This window comes from Crocodylus porosus, unplaced genomic scaffold, assembly GCF_001723895.1.
Source record: "Crocodylus porosus isolate Cpor-Errol unplaced genomic scaffold, CroPor_comp1, whole genome shotgun sequence".
Taxonomy (NCBI): domain Eukaryota; kingdom Metazoa; phylum Chordata; order Crocodylia; family Crocodylidae; genus Crocodylus; species Crocodylus porosus.
In genome coordinates, this window is record NW_017728910.1 from 44,687,135 (window position 1) to 44,705,688 (window position 18,554).

The 18,554-nt window shown below is 53.6% G+C and overlaps 1 protein-coding gene and 1 long non-coding RNA gene across 2 annotated transcripts in view; one reads left to right on the forward strand and one right to left on the reverse strand.

The window, feature by feature from the left end:
• The window catches only part of PFKL (phosphofructokinase, liver type), a 38,788-nt gene extending 21,144 nt beyond the window's left edge, over positions 1–17,644 (forward strand). The window contains exons 11-22 of the mRNA XM_019533104.1: positions 321–385; positions 2,415–2,478; positions 3,246–3,392; positions 3,748–3,818; positions 6,767–6,854; positions 7,613–7,765; positions 11,729–11,893; positions 12,798–12,859; positions 14,359–14,470; positions 14,857–14,956; positions 15,717–15,822; positions 16,322–17,644. Of these exons, the coding sequence (XP_019388649.1) occupies positions 321–385; positions 2,415–2,478; positions 3,246–3,392; positions 3,748–3,818; positions 6,767–6,854; positions 7,613–7,765; positions 11,729–11,893; positions 12,798–12,859; positions 14,359–14,470; positions 14,857–14,956; positions 15,717–15,822; positions 16,322–16,469 (1,281 nt within the window). The 3' untranslated portion in view covers positions 16,470–17,644. The remainder of the gene's footprint in view (positions 1–320; positions 386–2,414; positions 2,479–3,245; positions 3,393–3,747; positions 3,819–6,766; positions 6,855–7,612; positions 7,766–11,728; positions 11,894–12,797; positions 12,860–14,358; positions 14,471–14,856; positions 14,957–15,716; positions 15,823–16,321) is intronic.
• Positions 3–17,643, reverse strand: LOC109308667. The gene is made up of 3 exons (XR_002100667.1): positions 17,498–17,643; positions 11,626–11,632; positions 3–251 (listed from the first exon to the last, which is right to left on the reverse strand). It is a non-coding gene; the product is annotated as an uncharacterized LOC109308667 (long non-coding RNA).
• Positions 17,645–18,554: the final 910 nt, after the last annotated feature.

Consider the following 18,554-nt stretch of genomic DNA (forward strand, 5'->3'; position numbering starts at 1 on the left):
TACCTGAAAGCTTAAGTATGTGTGGGTGGGTGTTGTGGAGAGGGGAAAGGATCTAGATAAGCAAATTCCACTTTCCTGTTTTGTTCAGTGATTTCCTTTGGGGCGGGATAGCAACTCACAAGTGAGCAAAAATGCATTTATATAGGTTTAAAATCCTAGCCCACCCTTTCTGTTGCTGCTGGAGCTGGGCTTGACCATTAGTGTCAGGGAATAGGCCAAGCTAGCATTTAATTTTTAACTCTGTCTTGGTGCTTTTGCTCATTTCTGTTGAATTTACTGGGACTTTTTTTTTCCCCCTCTAACCTCACAATCCTTTAAAGACAAAAGATGTTCAGAAAGCAATGGATGAGAAGCGATTTGAAGAAGCAATCCAGCTCCGGGGCAGGTAAGAGCAGCAGCTCTATTAGAACTAAGCATGAGTGTTGCTTCCTATCTAAAAGGGAGTGCTTTAAAACCCACAAGCTGACTCGGATTACCCTGAAATTTGCTGTGCTGTGTGGGGATACAAGGAAGCAATGTTTCCTCTAAAGAGTAACAGTCCGTGAGCGTGCCACCTTGGTACGGCATGGGATGCTTACCGCTGGAGGCTGGGGGCTGGAGCAGAAAGGTTGGGGCCAGGGGCTAGTGGCTGGGAGCCGGGAACCAGAGCTGGGGGTTGGGGCTGGAGCTGGAGGCTGGGGGTTGGCGCCGGAGGCTGGAGCTGGGGGAGTTTTGCAGAGCTGTCACGTGTGTCAGCTCCACCCCCCACCTCAATCCCCCTGCACAACAGGTCACCAAAACTCCTTGTGTGGGATGGGGCTGCAGGCAGGTGGGGAGCTGGCATGGGCACAGGTGGGCATCAGCTTCAACAGGGGTAGCTCAACCAAGGTCGCCACCTCTGTCCTGTCCTTATGCCCCATGGAGGGACTGGAGCTGCTGCCCAGGACTGGAGCTGCTGCCCGGGTTTGGCAGCGGCTACCCAGGCATGGAGGTGGTGGTGACTGGGTGGAAGCTGCTGCTGGGCACTAAGAAAAAGGAGGACCTGGCAGTGGGCACAGCCACCTTCCCCTCACCACTGCTGGGACCCTTCTTGCTGTGGCCACCTGGCACCCATGCCGGGGCTGCCCTGCGGTTCCTCGCTGCTGCCGCACCAGGTGCAGGGCCTGTGGTGGCCTGGAGGTGACACTGGCTGCAGCAGGAAGGAGCTGCAGGGCAGCCCCAGTACAGGCTCCAGTCAGCAGTGAAGGGGAAGCAGTTATGCCCACTGCCAGGTCCTGTTTTTCCTCGACACCCAGCAGCAGCTTCTGTCTGGCCGCTGCCACTGCTGCTCATCGTGGCTAGGACAAGCCAGTCTGAAGCAGGCACTGCAGGAACCCTGACCTCCTGCACAGAGTGGGCTTGGGCCAGGGCCAGAGCTGATGGCTGTGGCAGCCAAAGGAGCAGCTGCTAGGGCTGCCAAGAAACAAGAGTCCAGCCGCCCCAGCCCCACTGCATGCTTAGGGGTGGCAGGCTGCACCATGGGCTGGACTGCGCTTGAGCCAGAGGGGACTGAGGGACCTGCTGCAGGCCAAATAAAATCCCTTCGCTGCCATATCAAGCCCATGGGCCGTATTTTTCCCACCCCTGATCTAAACTCTTTGTAAAACTGCTGTCAACCCTGACAAGACACAGGACATAACTCCCGAACCTCCCACAGGGAAAGCAGAGAGACCAGGGCAGCCAGTGGCCTTTTTCTGTGAAACATTAATATTAATTCAAGAAATCACAGGAAGAGGGCCATGCCACCTGTACAGGGGAAGCAAAAACTCCCTCAGTCCATACCAAATTGACCATGGAGTAAAATTCCCAGAAGTGGCATTGGTCTGACTCTGAGTGGAGGAGCAAGACCCTCTAGCCAGGAACCTCTGACCTTTAAGTGTTCAGCTTTACTACATTGACATAAATCAGCATAGATCCATTGACTTCAGTAGAGCTATCTCAGCTTAGGGGCCTGGCCCCAGCTGTGTCCTTGTTTGCTAAGGAGACGAGGGAGTAGATTCTGGGAAGCAGGAGAGTCCCGGCCTCATGCTGGACTTGAGAGAGCGCCAGAGTATGAGGAGGAGATCTCACTGAGGAGAATCATGCTCATTAAAGAGTTCTTGGTATGTGACCCTCTAGCCTGAGCAATCTTCTCTTCTCCAGGAGGATTTGTGTCCCTCCCTGCTGGAAAAGGCCAGCCTGTTCCTCATCTTGTGCCTCTGCCTCAGCAAGCCCCAGAGAGATCATTGGGTCTCCCCACTTGGCAGCTTATATAGCTCAGCAAATGGGAGCTGTTGTCTGAGGCATATGACCCTGTCCCCTCTGCCTGTTTAAATTTATGCCGTCCTGCCTTGGGACTGGTCACTGACTCAGTGGGGCTTTGATGCAAGACTGACTGAGTTTGGTTTTCTTTGTAGGAGCTTTGAAAATAACTGGAACATTTACAAGCTCCTAGCGCACCAGAAACCAGCCCAGCAGAAGGTAAGAGGACTGCAAAGAAGGGAAAGCACAGCTTGGGCTTACCAGTATCATGAAGCGAAATCTTGGCCTTGTAAAAGACGTGGGCAGGTGTGCACAGGCACACGTGTACATGGTCCCTCCCTCTGTCTAGAATGCTTGTACTTGTCTGCACACTGAGATGCTGCCCAAGCATGCACAGATCTGGGCTCTCCTGGGTACCACATTGGCATTTGAGATTGAGTTGTTTGGAATGAAATCTCTGTTGCTCTTAGCAAGAGAGATCTGACAGCATGGGAAGATGGAGCTGTGGCCAGAGCTCTGGCTTGCTACTCTTGCAGGGGCTGTGTGAAGAAGAAATGCTGTCCTGTAGTAAGGTCCCACCCAGGCACAGACAGAAAGCAGGTAGTGGAGTACCCAAAGCTTCTCTCAGCCTCCCTCCTTAGATGCCAAAGGCAGGTGGGAGGGGAAACAGGTGAGAGCTGCGGCAGGGTGAGGCTGACAGGCTCTATGCAGTCCTGGCTCAGAGCCCAGCTGCTTCAGGAGCTGCAAGGGAGACACTTGGGACTCCCTTTCCCCAATCCTTTAAATAAAAGGACTGATTCAACCAGAATCGCAGGCCACAGGAGCCTGCGACCCTCCAGAGTGCTTCTAGCCAATGAGGCAGAGAGTGGGTGGGCTGAGGTCTGCTCCATCCATGCTCCTGACACTGGAGACAACAGCAGTTCTCTCCTGGCCCCAAGCTGTACAAACTGATGGCTCTGCTCTCTTTCTGCCCCCTCTCCCCACAGAGCCCGTTCACCTTGGCGATCCTAAATGTGGGTGCCCCGGCAGCTGGGATGAATGCTGCCGTCAGGTCAGCGGTGCGCATAGGCATTTGCAAGGGGCACACGGTTTATGTGGTGAATGACGGCTTCGAAGGCTTGGCCAATGGGCAGGTAAGGGTCCCCAGCTGGGGGAGGGTGGGGCCATGCTCAGTTGCATGTTCCTGGGGATCTTGGCTTCAGTCCAGCTTCTTTTGTGAATGTTGCCTCAGCGGTTTGTCACTGACCTCCACAGCAAGTGCTTGCCCCCCTTGCCAAACCAACATGTAGCCTTGTACTGTTCAGAAGGACGGGAGAGCAGGGGTTGCTCACCCAGTGCTAGAGCCGGGAGTAGAGGCACCAGAATTATCCTGGAGCCTGCCATCTTGTCAGCACCCAGGTTTGCTGAGTAGGTATCTTGGGGCTTCTGGCAACACGGCCGGGATGGGGGACTATTGCCAGCACTGAAACAAGGTGTTGGCTCTTGCAGATCCACGAGGTGGGCTGGCACGACGTGGCAGGCTGGCTGGGACGTGGCGGCTCTATGCTGGGAACCAAGCGGTGAGTGCTACGGGTGAGCTGGGCAGGCGAACCCCTGCGGGCTTTGGCCCCATGCCGTACATGGAGGGGAGAGGGCAGTGGTGGGAGGGCCACTCCATGCCTCGTTGGCTTCACTGGACACCTGAGATGGGGCAGGACAGAACTGGAGATGACGAAGGCCAGGACTGAAGTGTCTCTGTTATCTGTTGGCAGGCAAGGTTCTTTGGGTAGATGTGATATCTTTTATTAGAGCAACCCAATGGTTGGAAAAATTGTTCTTTCAAGCTTTTGGGTACAAACACCCAAAAGTTGTAAAGGACAATTTTTACAACTATTGAGTTGTTGTAATAAAAGATACCACATCTACCCAAAGAACCTCGTCTGCCTATGTCCAGACCAACACAGCTACAGCCAACACCTCTGAAACATCTGTGATCTGCTGACAGACCGAACTGGCCTCATGCACCCATGCAGCAAGGTGTGCTGGGGGGCATGCCCTGCCATAGCCTCTCATCTCAAGTCACTGGCCTCAAAAGGCAGCAAACTGAAAAGGCTGCATCCCAGCAGCTTGGGACCCAGAATCTAGAGGTGCCATTGCTGGCAAGTGCTCTCCAGCTTCCTAGAAGCACAGCAGAGTGGCCTGCTGCAGAGAGCTGTGGGTCCCTTGGCCAGTTCATTGCTGTGGTTACAGCACAGCTGCCAGGGGGACTTGGCTCAGGGTTTATTTGGAACTGATGACTGCTGTCGGGAGCAAAGACCCTTGAGTAAAGGAAACTTCCCCCAAATGAGGGAGAGAAACATTCACCCCACCGTAGATGGCCTCTTGGGTTCTTGGCAGCAAGTTGCTGCCTGTGCTCTGAGATGTACCTCTAAACCCAGTGGGGTTGTAAACAGGGATTTATACATGTCTGAGCCAGCTGGGAGCAGAACCTCAACAGGTCGCATCTTCCTGACTGAGCTTTACCATATGAGTCTGCTCTGACCACAGCAGCTCTGCAGAGTTTCCTCCGTGGGGTCTCCAGGACCTTCTTGCTGCACGGTTGCTTTCGGTCATCCCTGTATCTTCTCTGGGCCAAGCCAATACCTTCAGCCTCAGCTCCCCCTGGCCCTGTGCCTTCTCCCTCTGCGCTGCATCTGGTTGCTGGTGCTCATGTGCCGGTTGTTGCCCCATCCTCTGACATGAGTAAGAAACAGGTGGAATAGTTCCCTTCCTCTTGGCTGGATGCCCTTCTGTAGCAATAACTGTGCCTGGGAGAAGGACCCAGGCAGTTTGGGAATGTAGCTGTATGAGCCTGGCTGTCTCCAGTAACTGAGCTTGGATTGGATCCCAACTGGCCAACCCTCTCCTCCCTGTGGCTGCAGGTGTGGATTGGCAGGTTGGCTTCCCTACCAGCAGGAGCCCTCTCTTTGCCATCTGTGGTGTTTGCCAAGGTCTAGACCAGGGGTTCCCAAAGTTTTCATCCCTGAAGGGCCATTTGGAAAGGTCAGTCCTGGCTGGTAGGCCACCTCAAATAGGCTTGCAGGCTGTATTTGGCCTGCAGTCTGTACTTTGGGACTACTTGGTGCAGACAGAGCTGTATAGGTAGCTGCTAGTATCAGTGGGAAACTGAGGCTGAGTAGTTTTAACAGTCCCCATTGCCTCCCTTCACCTTGTGGGGGTTGCAGTGTAGTTCACTCAATAGAGGCTGAAAAAAAGTCTTGGTGGTCTGTCTGTCTGCTCACGCACTTGTAAAGAAGACTGTCCTTCCAGGGGTGGTCAGGAAGTAGGTGCCTGCAACTGTCCAGTTCAGCCCCATCTCCCTGGGAGCTTAATGCCAGATTGCCCGCTCTGGTACAAGAGTGGGCAAAATATGGTGCTTGAGCCAAATCCAGTCTGCGGTGACTCCATTTCCCAACAGGCCTGGTGGCAGCAGCTCCTTCTAACTGCCGCAGCTGGGCCCAGCCTCGCTGCTCGGGCACCTTGGCCCATCCACCCCATGCCTAGTATCATGGGTGGGACTCATGCAGGCAGGGTGCTTGGCTGGGTGGCTGGGAGGGGGCCATGGCTAGGAGCAAGACAGGCTGGCAGGGCCAGGGCAGAGCTGCAATCCACTGCCTGCTTCCCCATGTGACAAGCACAAGTTCTGTGGGCAGGAGCACACAGCAAGCAGATTGCAGCTCTGCTGCAGCCATAGCCCCACACTGTTGCTGCCCCAAGATCCCGGTCCCAGTCCTGGATATAGCTCCTAGTCCAGCCACACAGCTCCTGGCCAGTCTCCACGGAGACCCCAGGACCATGGGGCTGGGACAGCATGGGGCCAGGGCTGGGGCAGAGCCCATTCTGCAGGTAGGGACATGCAGGGAGCGCAACATAGCTCTGCCCTGGCCCTGTGCTGTCACTGCTCCAGATCCCACCACCTCCCCAATCTCGCCTGCCTGTCTTGTTCCCAGATGCGGCCCCATCCCAACCACCTTGCTGCACACCCTGCCTACCCAGGTCCTGCCCCAGTGGCAGGTGCAGATTGGACAGGCCAGGGTGCCCAAGCAGTGGGGCTGGGTCAGACAGCAGCAGCCAAAAGGAGTCACTGCCAACAGGGCTGCTGTAAAATGGAATCCAGCCATGGGCTGGATCTGCTGTTTTGCCCACCCATGCTCTGGTATGACCCTCTGCATCAGAAGGGGCCCAGCCACTCCTGTATCTAGCTTGTTAGTTGCATGGAAGCATATTTTTGAGACCATTTCCACTGTCCTCACCATTCTGTCTCCTGCCTTTGGTGGAAAGCTCTAGCTCACCAGTGACAGGGAGGGAGTTTTCTTTCTGTCCCATTGGGTAAAGGTTTCTAGGGGACTTTCCTGTGCCCCGATGGAATCTTTCCACATTGCTTGGTGCATGGATGATATAGCTGGAGGATATAAATCTATGCATGTATGCATCTCAGGGCTTCGTGTGGATGGTCTGCACTCAGCCTGTTTGTCATTTTCTTTTGCAGAACTCTTCCGAAGACATGCATGGAGAAGATCGTGGAAACTGTGCGGAAGTTTAACATCCAGAGTCTTCTGGTCATTGGAGGATTCGAGGTGCAGTAAAGGCATCTGTCCTTTTTCTTTTAATGGTCTGCTGTGCCTCTGCGAGCTGGTGGAAGAATGCCAGCCCAGAAGCAGCGCCTGCTCTGCTGGCCACTGTGTAGACGTCTGAGTACACAATAGAGCCTCTGTTGTCTGAGGGCAGCAGCTTCCTCCGTGCATGAGACCTGTGCTGGCTGGTCCCAGCACAGTGTGAATGTTCCCTGCTGATTAATGACCCCTCTGACAATGCCAGGCGGCTGCCATCCCTTTTTAAGTAAAACCCTGCCTAGTGCTGGCATGTGTGCTTTAATTAAACAGTAACCAGCAGAGATGTCAGGAGAATTTCTTAGCGTGAGTGAATGGATGAGTTTCCTTACAAAGAGCTGTGGGTTTGCCTGCAGTGGGCTTGGTGGTCTTAGTCCAGTCACTAGTGGGCACACTGGCTGTGTGCCACCAGTGATGGCTCTGAAGGCCAGGCAGGTGGCAGGTTAGGAGGAAGACCGGCAACTAATCTCTCACCTCTCCCCATCTTCCATGCTGTTGAGGGACTCCTGTGATTGCTCTTTGTCACTGGGAGCTGCTTTGAGGGGTGAATAAGAGATTTCGGTCTCTGCCAAACCCTGGCTCCTTTTGTAAACATTAGAAGCCCCAAGGCAGCTGCCCCATGCAGGGAGAACTGGTCTGTCTGTACCCCTGTAGCTGTGGAAGAAGGGAAAGCATCTTCATCATCCTGACAATTTTTCCTTCTCTAACCCCATTGCCTCTTGCAGGCCTATGAGGGGGTGCTGCAGCTGGTGGAGGCACGGGGGCAGTATGAGGAGCTCTGCATCATCATGTGTGTCATCCCAGCCACCATCAGTAACAACGTGCCTGGGACTGACTTCAGCCTGGGCTCTGATACGGCCGTTAATGCTGCTATGGAGGTGAGTTGAGCCTTGGGGGCAAGGGGCAGAGGGAGAGCAAGTTGCCTCTGCCAGGGCAGGCAGGGAGCCCATTGCTGCAGTGAAGTATGTTCCCTCTCCCCTGTATCCTGTGTAGTCATTGCACTGGGTACACATTGGAGGTAAGAGCCTGGCTGAAACATAGCTCAGTGATAGCGGCAGAGCCAGTCCCTGATTGGGGCCTGAGGTTGGTTCCTTAATAGACCTTTTATCTTGGCAGTAAAACCTCATTGTAGCAAAGACCCTGTAAGCAGACAAGGCAAGGGAGGGATGAGCCCCTCACTGAGGGAGGTGGGTATAGCCCTCTGGAGCTGACCGGCAGGCTGGGATGAGCAGTCTGTGAGGAGAGACTGTGACAGGAAGCTTTGGCCTGAATTCCCCATTGCTTCATTCTCTATTGCTTTGCAAGTCAGAGCCATGGCTTGGGAAGGGATGAAGGAAGCTCAGACCCACGTAGCAGCTTGGTCATTGCAGGGACCATGTCAGGCTGATCTCAGCCTGAAGCCAACGTGGACCTGTAGGTCCTGTGCATGGCACACCCCTGTAGTTGGTTTTGTAGTTAGGGTGGGGGCTGCTCTTGGCACTGTGCAACCCTTGCCAGCACAGAGTCAACGGTGTTGCCATTTGCTTTCCACTCCTCTACAGAGGAGCTTTATGGTGAAGCCTATCTCCTAGCACAGGAGGCTGCTACGCTGGCCAGTGGCCTGTCTTTGGGAGCATGTACAGCAGTTTGCAGGGAGGTGAGCTGCAGCCTGCCCTTACAGCGGCTTGCCCTCACAGCGCCCTGCCCTCCTGGACTGCAGACCTGCCAGGCACAGAGAGATGCCTATTTTTCCTCCTCTGAAGGGTGGAACAGCTGCTCCCCTGTCTTTCTTGTCTGTGTGCAGCATGTAGGCTCATCGTTAGTACAAACATGAATGGCAGTGCTGTGGATGTATTCATCTGGTGTCTGCTGATGACTCAGGGCCCACTGCACTTGGTATTGGACTGGCATGAGCTTCTGGATTGTGCCTGGGACACATCCAGCACTCTGTTCTGTTCAGTAATGGAACCCAGCTCTCCCACCAACCCACTGCTTCTCCTGGCACTAGCCAGGTAGGTCATGGCTTAGACAGAGTCTGCTGTCAGTACATCGCATAATCATTCAAATGCTGCTAAAGAACATCCCTTCTAGATAAATCTTTCTGCACCTGGGAAGCCTTGAAGCACTAGCAGCATGTAGAGGCACCAGCTAGAGATGAGCAACCATCCCCTAAGTTGAAACCCAAAGTCCGTGAAAGTGGGCATGATCTTTCTTCCCTACTGCCTGCAGACTAGTGTGGTGTGTTCTTGGGTCAACTAGGGAGCTGATGCTGGTCTGACATTTATCTGCAGGGTCTGCTGCCCTGAATGTCCTGCTCCAATGATGTCATAGCCCTGCCAGCTTCTATTCAGATGGAGGGAGTGAAGTGCTTTACTAGAAGCACCCACATGCTCTCCAACCAGGCTGTGCGTTGCTGTCAGTCTCTGAGCACATTTCTGATGTTTCTCTTGGCAGCCCACTGTCAGCTGAAGCAATGCAGGGTCTTGGCACCAGACCTTCCTCTCCTGGGGACTGAGAATGAGTGCAGACAGTCTGATCCTTGTGTCCCTGCCTGGAATACCACATCCCTCAGTTCTGGGTTTGGAGTGTTTATAGCCAGACCAGACCAGGCAGGGGGGCTTGATTTTTCTGTGAGAGCTTTGAGAGGCAATACAGGCATATCCTGACTCTAGGAAGTTTCAGCCACCCCTCATCCATCTTCCCAGCCGTGGGTCCACCTGCTGCAGGAAACCCTGTGTTGCAGGCATCCTACAAGCCCCTCTTGCAGCCTGGCCAGTTCCAAACTCAGAGAAGGAGACTTGGAAATCTGTATCCAGCAACCTGCGTGCTGCCCAGCAACCTGCATGCTGCCCAAAGATAGCACTGAGCCATGATGCAGACACCCAGCCTGGGGTTCAGCCCGCATGTTATGGAATTGATCATCATCAGGGCTCCACGTACAGTTCGGTCTTAGAGCACCTGCGCTAAGGCCCAGTCCTTTGCCATAGGACTTGACTCCAACTTGAATGTTTCTATCCGTAATGGAATCGAAGCCTAAACATCCCTACCTAGAGACCTAAAGCATTGGTCTAAGCCCCTACATACAACTGCAAAGGTGCAGTCCAACAGCCCCACAAGGTGAGAACTATGCTGTTTGTTGTCAGGTATTCACCTGGAACATAACAATGAGTATTTAAGTATCCATGTTGTGAGCTCTTTTACTACATCACTATCACGTGCTTATCCCACAATCCTCAAGTGCTTCTTCCCTCACCTCCCCAGTGTCCTGTGGCTTTTGTCATCTCCCATCATGTTCAGCTTGCCACACAATGCAACAAGGGGGTGTCAGTGCAAAAAAATTATGAAAGGCAGGGTCATGAAGAGGCACCTTTCCCCTGTGCACCCCACCTGTCTGCGCTTCTAGTGCATGTTCCCTGGACTGTCCCATGTTGTGCACTCTGACTTTACAGCCATTTACTTAGTCAACACAGTGCCATTTCCTTGAGCAGTCTTGGCTCACTCATGCTCCAAGCACTGTCTGTGGAGCCACTGACTCACCCCAGGTTACAGGGAAGAGCCCCAACCATCTTGCAGTCCTTATGCCAGTGGCAGGCTAAAGTCTACAACCTCCAGCACCCAGAGGCAGCAGCCATCCCCCCTCACCAGCACTGCAAGAGCAGAGATCGTGGTCTGCCAGGCCCTGCCTCCATGCAGTGGTATCAGTGCCGCAACAGAGTGTCTGGATAGAGGCTTGGCATGAGGTTTATTGGAGCCCGCTGACTGCAGAGCCTCACATGCCTGAGTGGGATCCTTTCTCCTCTCTCATTGCCCAAGGAGGTGGGGAGGTCTCCATGCATGAAGCACAGCTTCAATGCTATCAGGCCAGTCATCACAGGCATTGAAAGGTATTTTTATTTCTTCTGCTCACCCAGCCTGGAGTCTGCTGCCTGCTGGATCAGAACCCAACAGCCAGCTACCCTCCAGTCAGCCGTGCTATACTCGCCACCAAACACTTCAGCCCCTTCCAGCACTGGGATGTCTCTGCATTGCTGAGGGTGGTGGGGGAGATGGCTGTGAGGGCTTGCACGTTTTCAGTCAGCTGAAAAGCAATGCCTGGCAGAACACCCATGCCCAGTAGAAGAGGCTTGGCTTGGGGCTTAATTTTCTCATCATGAATTCTGCATTTTCATTCCCAGTACGAGTTCTGGGAGTCCAGTTAAGTGTCCTGTAACCAGGACTCGGGCTGCTTGGGATGCAAGTAAACAGGTAGATCCAGAAGGGGTGCACTTGCACCCTCCTTTGATTGCTGCTCCCCACACAGCTTAAAACCAGCTGCCTTGCAGTTCTGGTCAGGCAGTGCTGAAGGAGTCATTGGACGTCATTGGACTTCATGGTTCACTTTCACTTCCCTGATTCCTTCTAAACTCTTCGTTCCACAGGTGCTAGCAACCCTCTCTTACCTTTAATGGTCTTGTACCCACCAGTCAAGTTTCGTTCTGCAGTGTTGCTATCTGTTCCCTGTTTCTGGTAATGAAGCTCATATTTCATAGGTCTGCAGCTTGTTTTTAACTTATTCCATTTAAGTTATTTTTGTTTTTGCTTTAATCCAGCCCCTAGGACCATGGTGTATTAGTGCAGCTTCTGGTTTCTTTTTAACTGGAAAAAATATGTTTTATGTGATGATGGACTTCACTGTGTGCATTTCCCCCACCCCCACTTGTCAAAATTGTAGATCCGCCCATGCAGGTAAACCCAGGTCTACACGAGGGTTGCTTCTCACTAGTTGCCTCTTAGTGCTTCTCTCTCAAGCCAGGATGCCGGCACCTCGCACAGTTCAGACCTCAGTGTGAACACAACCCTTTTCCCTCCTCTTGTTTGTGCAGAGCTGTGACCGCATCAAGCAATCTGCCTCTGGTACAAAGCGCCGTGTGTTCATCGTGGAGACCATGGGGGGTTACTGCGGGTACCTGTCTACTGTGACTGGCATTGCCGTGGGAGCGGATGCTGCCTATGTATATGAGGAGCCCTTCACCATTCATGACCTAAAGGTGAGGGGGAGGAGAGGTCCTCGGGTGTGCCACAGGCCTGGGCTGAGGTTGGGGAACTGTTTATGCCTCTGTGTGGTATGAACTCCATATGTGTGTAAGGTGACTACGGAGATGGTTTTGCTTTGCCATTCACTTATTGCCTGAGGCCTCTCCTGTAGCACAGGGGTGGACAACCTTCAACACGCATGCCATAAGTGGCACAGGCAACACCTGTGTGGCACAGAGCAGATGAGGGAGGGAACAGGCACCATAGCAGTAGATAGGTCAGGGAGCAGAAAGCAGAGCAACAGATCAGGCAGGGAGTGCAGGGCAGGGAGCAGAAAACAGCAGCAGATTGGGCTGTTGCTTGAACAAGCTGCTATCATGCCTACTACCATGAGGATCATGTCTCTCTGACTGCAGCACATTTAAGCTCTGGATCCCTTTTCTGGAGTGGGCAAAGGGACTTAAAAGCAGCAGAAGTCATCTGAGAAGCTGAGAAAATGATACCTCAGCCAAACTAGAATTATATTCCCACCAGGGAAGAGCCTAAGGAGATGGGTAATGGGGAGGGGGCGAAATGTCCAGTATCTTCCACCTGGTCACTTTTGTGCTGCCCTGGTCCTGGTCCTATGCTGGCCACGTGTTCACAAAGATGCACCCTCAGAGGCCTATGGTTATGCCTGGACTGCACAGCCTCCCCTCCCTGACAGCATAGAGCAGCTATTGGTTGCCAGGCCCTGATGGGAGAAGGGGTGGGTTCTGCTCATAGGATGAGGGTAGAGGGATGAGGGTTTGTGCTGAGCAGGTTGCTCTCCTGGTGGAGTGGAGCCAGTATGGAGGGGAAGGGAGGCAAGAGTGAGCACCCGTGCGCATGTTACAAGTGCAAAGTACAGTTACAAGCCCAACCATATCTGTCTTCTAGGCCAATGTTGAGCATTTGACTGACAAAATGAAGACTGATATTCAAAGAGGCCTGGTACTCCGGTGAGTCAGCCTGGGGGGGCCTTTTGTCTGCCCCAGTGTCTGGAGGTCAGAGGGCCATGAAACAGAACTAATGTTTTAACCCACAGCACAAAACACAACCAGACTGCATGAACTGGGGCAGCAAACCTACCTGAATCCATAACAGAGTTGCTGACCCAAGAACATTTATTTATTTTCTACAGACAAGCTACAGACTTTTTACTGACAACCAAACTTTTTTACTGACATGTTTTATGTCATGTAAACTTAGCACTTCTGCCAGGCCTTGGACAGCAGAAACAAAGTTAAAGGTTTAACATCACCTTTGTAAATCTGGCTTGAGCCCCCACACAACTGAGAAAATGAATTTTAACTGCATGTTCTAACACAGGGGTGGGCAACTGTTTTGGGCAAAGGGCTGCGTACTGAGTTTTGGCAAGCCATCAAGGGCCGCATGACAGGCAGTCCAGGGCAGATAAATATTTATTTTCTAAATTTTTTAGGGGCCCCATGGGCTGGATAGAACGGCCTGGCGGGCCACATCTGGCCCCAGGCCACATTTTTCCACCCCTGTTCTAACATGAACAAACCTCCCCACTTGCAAGCAGCATTCAAGTAAAACAGGGATTATTACAAGGGGGGGAAAGGGATAAGCGCACAACTTAGAACAAACCTCAACCATTAAGCGAACCTCAAACAGTTAATAGCCTCAGTCACTAGCAAAGCAGCCCAGGGGAACAAGCACCTAGCCCAGTCCGTTGGGAAGGGAGATTCATCCAGGGCCAGCTGCAGAATGGAGTCCTCATCCTCCACTTACAGCCTGCTGTTGCACTCAAAATTGTCACAGAAAGACACGCAGATTCAAGCTCTAATCAGTGGCTCAGAAACCAGTTCTTACTGCAGTTTGGACTGAACTGCAAAGAGTGCCAGTGAAACAGTTCTGAGGCCCAGGTTGCTGGCTGTTTGCCTTGTGGAGCTAGTGACACCCTGAGAGCCCCCTGTGCAGGACCTGCTCTTCTGAGGGGGTTGCTTTCAGCTGCTCTAGGGGCTAACTGGGAACTCTTGATTCCAGCTTTAAATCCGTATTTTATTTCCCAGCCTGGCAGGTGTAATCAAAGTTGAACTCCTGGAGGCCAAAGAGGTTAGAGCTGTGAACAGCAAACACTGTAGTAAACTGAGGTTCAGGTTGGGAAAGCACAAGCCAATGCATTTAAGGAGAAAATGTAACAGGCAGAAATCCAGGGGAAAGAGGAGCTGCCAGTGCAGAGTGTCATGTGGGTGACAGCGAAAGTGGAGTAGCTGCACAGGGTGCCATGGCAGAGATTAGAGAGGTACCTGTGTCCCCACTATGTGGCTGGAGGGACAACAGCTGCCTCGACTCCCTGCTCTTTCCTTATTGCCATAGTTAGCCTGGTGGAAGATGTTTTGCCCCACAACCACTCCCCACCGCACAGCAGGCTGAGCCATCCACCCAAAACCCCTCTAACGGATTCTCCCTTTCCTCCTCACTCTCCCCCCAGCAACGAGAAGTGCCATGAGCACTACACTACTGAGTTTCTCTACAACCTGTACTCTTCCGAAGGCAAAGGGATCTTCGACTGCAGGATCAATGTCCTTGGGCACCTGCAGCAGGTACGTGGGGTGGCAGTGGTGCTGGGAGAGCTCTGTTCAGATGGCCACAGGGTGGGAGATGGATGAGAGCTTGGGGCAGGGGGAGAGGCCAAGGAGCTGCTTCTCTACTTTCCCAGCCTTCCTGCCCCTGTAGCAGTGCAGAGGCATTGTCTTTCCTTACACAGCCTTCCTGGAGGTTTCTCTCAGGCAGCTCCCACCCTGGGAGCAAGCAGCTCCCACTGTCCAGCTGGGTGGAAAAACAGCCAGGTCGAGGGCACAGCCTGCTGCCTGCGCTTCACAGCCTGGAGTGGATGGGGTACCCCTGCCCCACAAACGCAACACCCACGGTCTCTAAGTTGGGCCTGGCGCTAATTCTGCGTCCCTCCAGTTATGGTTTCGTTTTGCAGGGAGGTGCCCCCACCCCTTTTGACCGGAACTACAGCACCAAGCTGGGGGTGAAGGCAGTGCTGTGGATGTCAGAAAAGCTGCAAGAAGTCTATCGCAAGGGTAGGCCAGTGTTCCTGGCTTGGACGGCAGCACTGAGCCTCTGGGGAATGGGAGTGGCAGCTGCTGTGTGGAATGGAGCAGGAGCTGTAGGCCCTGGTGCCGGGGGTCAGAGCAGACCTCACTGAGCCTGAGCTCTGGCTACCTGGGCATTAACTGTAGGCAGATGCTCATCTCCCTAGTGTCAGGGGTCAGCTTTAGACTGGATGGGACAGGAGGGGATGGCCTTGCAGCCTGGATGAGTTGTGTATCGGGCTCAGTGTAGGCCTTGTCACTGGAGCTTTCCTCATCTGCCCAACCTTGACCTGTGGAAATGGCCTGTGCAGGGTCTTTCATGTCTCTTGTCCCCTTGAGTCTATCTGGCTGGACTTTGTGATAGCCTGTGGCTTTTGACCCCAGGACCCAGGCTTACAGGCATCTTCGCCACAACTGACCTGGACTACCTGATAATTCGGGCAGGCCATGGCACAGCCGGCAAGGCCCCTGCTAGTTCCTCCTGAACAGAATGGGACTGCAAGGTGACTTCAAGTTCCTGCCCCTCTCCCAGAGGGTTCACATGATTTCTGTAGGCTCTAGCTGGCAGCCTGCTTTTCTCACAGTAGATTGCAGTGGCTCGGCCCAGGGGTGGTGGTGAAACGGGCTTTCTCCTGTGCCCCCAGGGGCAGGAAGCCCCTTGCCAGTGCAGGGTGAGTTGGCCCTCCACACTGGGGGCAGATGCCACCTGTCAACTGCAGTTAGTAACATCTAGCCTGTGCCCCCACAGGACGTGTATTTGCCAACGCCGCGGACACCGCCTGCGTGATTGGGCTCAGGAAGAAGGCGGTGGCCTTCAGCCCTGTAACGGAGCTCAAGAAGGTCACTGACTTTGAGTGAGTACTAGCCTGGGTGCAGGGGGTGTATCTGTCAGGCCCATCCCCTCCTACCCAGCCATCCATGAGGTGTCTTTCAGGCCTGAGTCCCAGGCAGTGCTCTTGGAAGGAGCTGGAGATAAGCTGGCAGTGCTGGTCTCTTGGTGGAGTCATGGGTGAGGGCATGAGCCCACAGGTGGTCATAGACCTAAGCATGCAGTTACTGCCACCCTAGTGTGTAGTCCAGCCTTGCTGCACTACAGAGCTGCCCCCACAGGTGAGAGTGAGGGCACGATCTGTTTCCAGTCCTATTGGAGCTCAGCTCCCCTGGAGGCTTCTGAAAACTTACCTTTCTCCCACAGTTCTCATGTGTTTTAGCTGATCATGGGGGTGTTTCCAGGCCTGGCGGTTTCCATTCACTTTGAAGTCAAGCAGGCACCATGAGTTTGTCTGGGCTCAGTTGATGGCTGCCGTGAGGCAGGCTGGCCAGGCCCGATGCGTGACATGCTCTCTCTCGCAGGCACCGGCTGCCACAGGAGCAGTGGTGGCTGAACCTGCGCTTGATGCTGAAGATGCTGGCCAACTACCAGATCAGCCTGACCGAGTATATCTCAGGGAAGATGGAGCACGTCACCCGGCGCACCCTCAGCATCGAGAAGGGGTTCTAGAGCTGCCCACCCAGCCACGAGAGCTGCGTAGTGCCCCCTTCCCCTAGCCCCTCCAATGCCTTTGAGTGCAGTGCTAGCTGAATGCCAGCCCCTGGGTACCACAGGCGGGGGCTTCTGGATGCTCAAGCCAAGCCCAGTGCCACCGTGAGCCAGTGGGGGCAGCGACAGACTTCCTGGGTCCAGGGAAATTTCAGCCATCCTCCAAGAGGAGCTGACATTCCTCTCTTGCTCATGCTGCCTGTAGGATGGCTCCATGACTTGCCCCTTCCCCCAGCAGCTGCTGGGAGCATGGGCTCAAGGGATAGCTGCCTGCCAGGCAAGCCCTGTGTTTTGAATGACTTGTGATATGGGGCCTGGCCGAAGGTGCCTTGGGAGGGCCTGATTCTGTTCTGTTGCAAAGCAGGCCCTTTCCGGGTGTCTCCAGCTCCACTTCCAAAATCGCAGGTCCCATCTGAGTTGCAGGGAGGTTGGGGAGTGGTTCTCTTGGTCCCATCTGGGCAGGGCAGAGCTTCTGTCTTGCACCCTGTCATTTTATTCTTCCTATTTAATGATTTCAGTGCCTGGATTCAGTGTCTAGCGACAGTTATGGGAACAAATGTCCTGATTTTAGTTCCTTTTTCCCCAGTGAACTTGAAGGGAGGCATAGAAAGTTACAGAGTTGAGGACAGGGTGCTGGTAGAGATATTTCCCAGGGGCTCACTACTGCCACCACTTGATCACTCAATAAAGTTTCCTTCTGTTCTTTCCAACGTGGCATGCACGTGTCACCTGCATGGTGCTTCCCAGCCCCTCTTCTGCTGGGACACTGCTAAACAACATCACCCAGGATGCTGGGACAATGAGTACTGCCCCATAAAACAGCATCCAGGAAGCCCTTGGGAGATGTACTTGGCTTCCCTTGCTGCCTGCATGCTTGAGGTGGCCTCTTGTTTTGGCCCTTTTCACAAACCAAGGGGCCTGGCTCTATCCAGCCACTTGCAGATGTTGTCTCTCCTGAGCCACCGAAGTGGTGTGATTGCTCTTGTCACTGCTGCTGTGTCTGCAAGCTGGCAACCCCTATGTCTCAGCAAAACCCTAGCTGGTTGTGCTGTGTCCAAGTGCTCTGTGAAATCTGTGTCTTGTACTGTCAGTGGCACTGCTTGTGTCTCCTAGAGATAAAACCTGCTGAACCCAAATCTGTGTCTCTGGGAAATGGTGATTGCGCCATTTGCTTGAGGGGCAGGGCATCTGTCCACACAGGCCAGGGGGAGCTGTCATGGGGCAGGGGCTGAGTGCCACACTGGTAACTGGCTTTTCCATGTTGATGAAGGGCAGAGGAGGGGACAAGAAGAACTGGGTGTCATTGAGGTGGGCAAGCTACTTCAGGAAAATGCCTAGGAAGTAGTTAAGTGTGAATCCCAGGCAAAAGTGTGCAACTTGGATCCAAGGCTCAGTGCTGCAGCCAGAGGCTGGGAAACTGCACTGCCCCTCACCTCACCTCTGGCAGCCTACTTGTCCCTGTCCATCTACTTTAAGTTCCTTTTGCAGCACTCCCTGAGTTCAGGGGCAAGGGGGATGCTGCCCCAGCTGTTGTAGCAGGAGGGGAGAAATGAGATCTGCCAGGCAAATGTAGCTGGAGCACAAGGCCTCACGAGGGTGATGGGGAGGAAAACCTCCAGGTCTGAGTACAGGGACAGCTGCAGACTCCTAGAAACAATCAAGCTAACACCTGCAAGACAGGGTGAAGCCAGCTGGTTGCTGCAACTTCAGCTGGGGGGTGGGGTTCAAGGATGTGACCCTAAAATATATATGACTGTTTCACCTGGTCTAGAGGGAGAGGAATTATGGAGGGCAGTGCCAGGCCTCCTCCTTGGAGATGTAAGATGGGAGTAAATGAGCATGGAGGTTGCACATGCCTGCACTCTGTGTTTTGGAAATCCAATGACGTACCATAGGAAGTGATGCTGCCATCTCACCCAGGCATGGACTGCACACTGTTTTCTAGCTTGTGTGGTTTTGTGAGCAGAGAGCAGCTGGAGCTACAATCAGAGAAGAAAGCAATGCTTGGGTTTCCCTAGTTTGGGACAAGCCCAGGTGCAGAAGCAA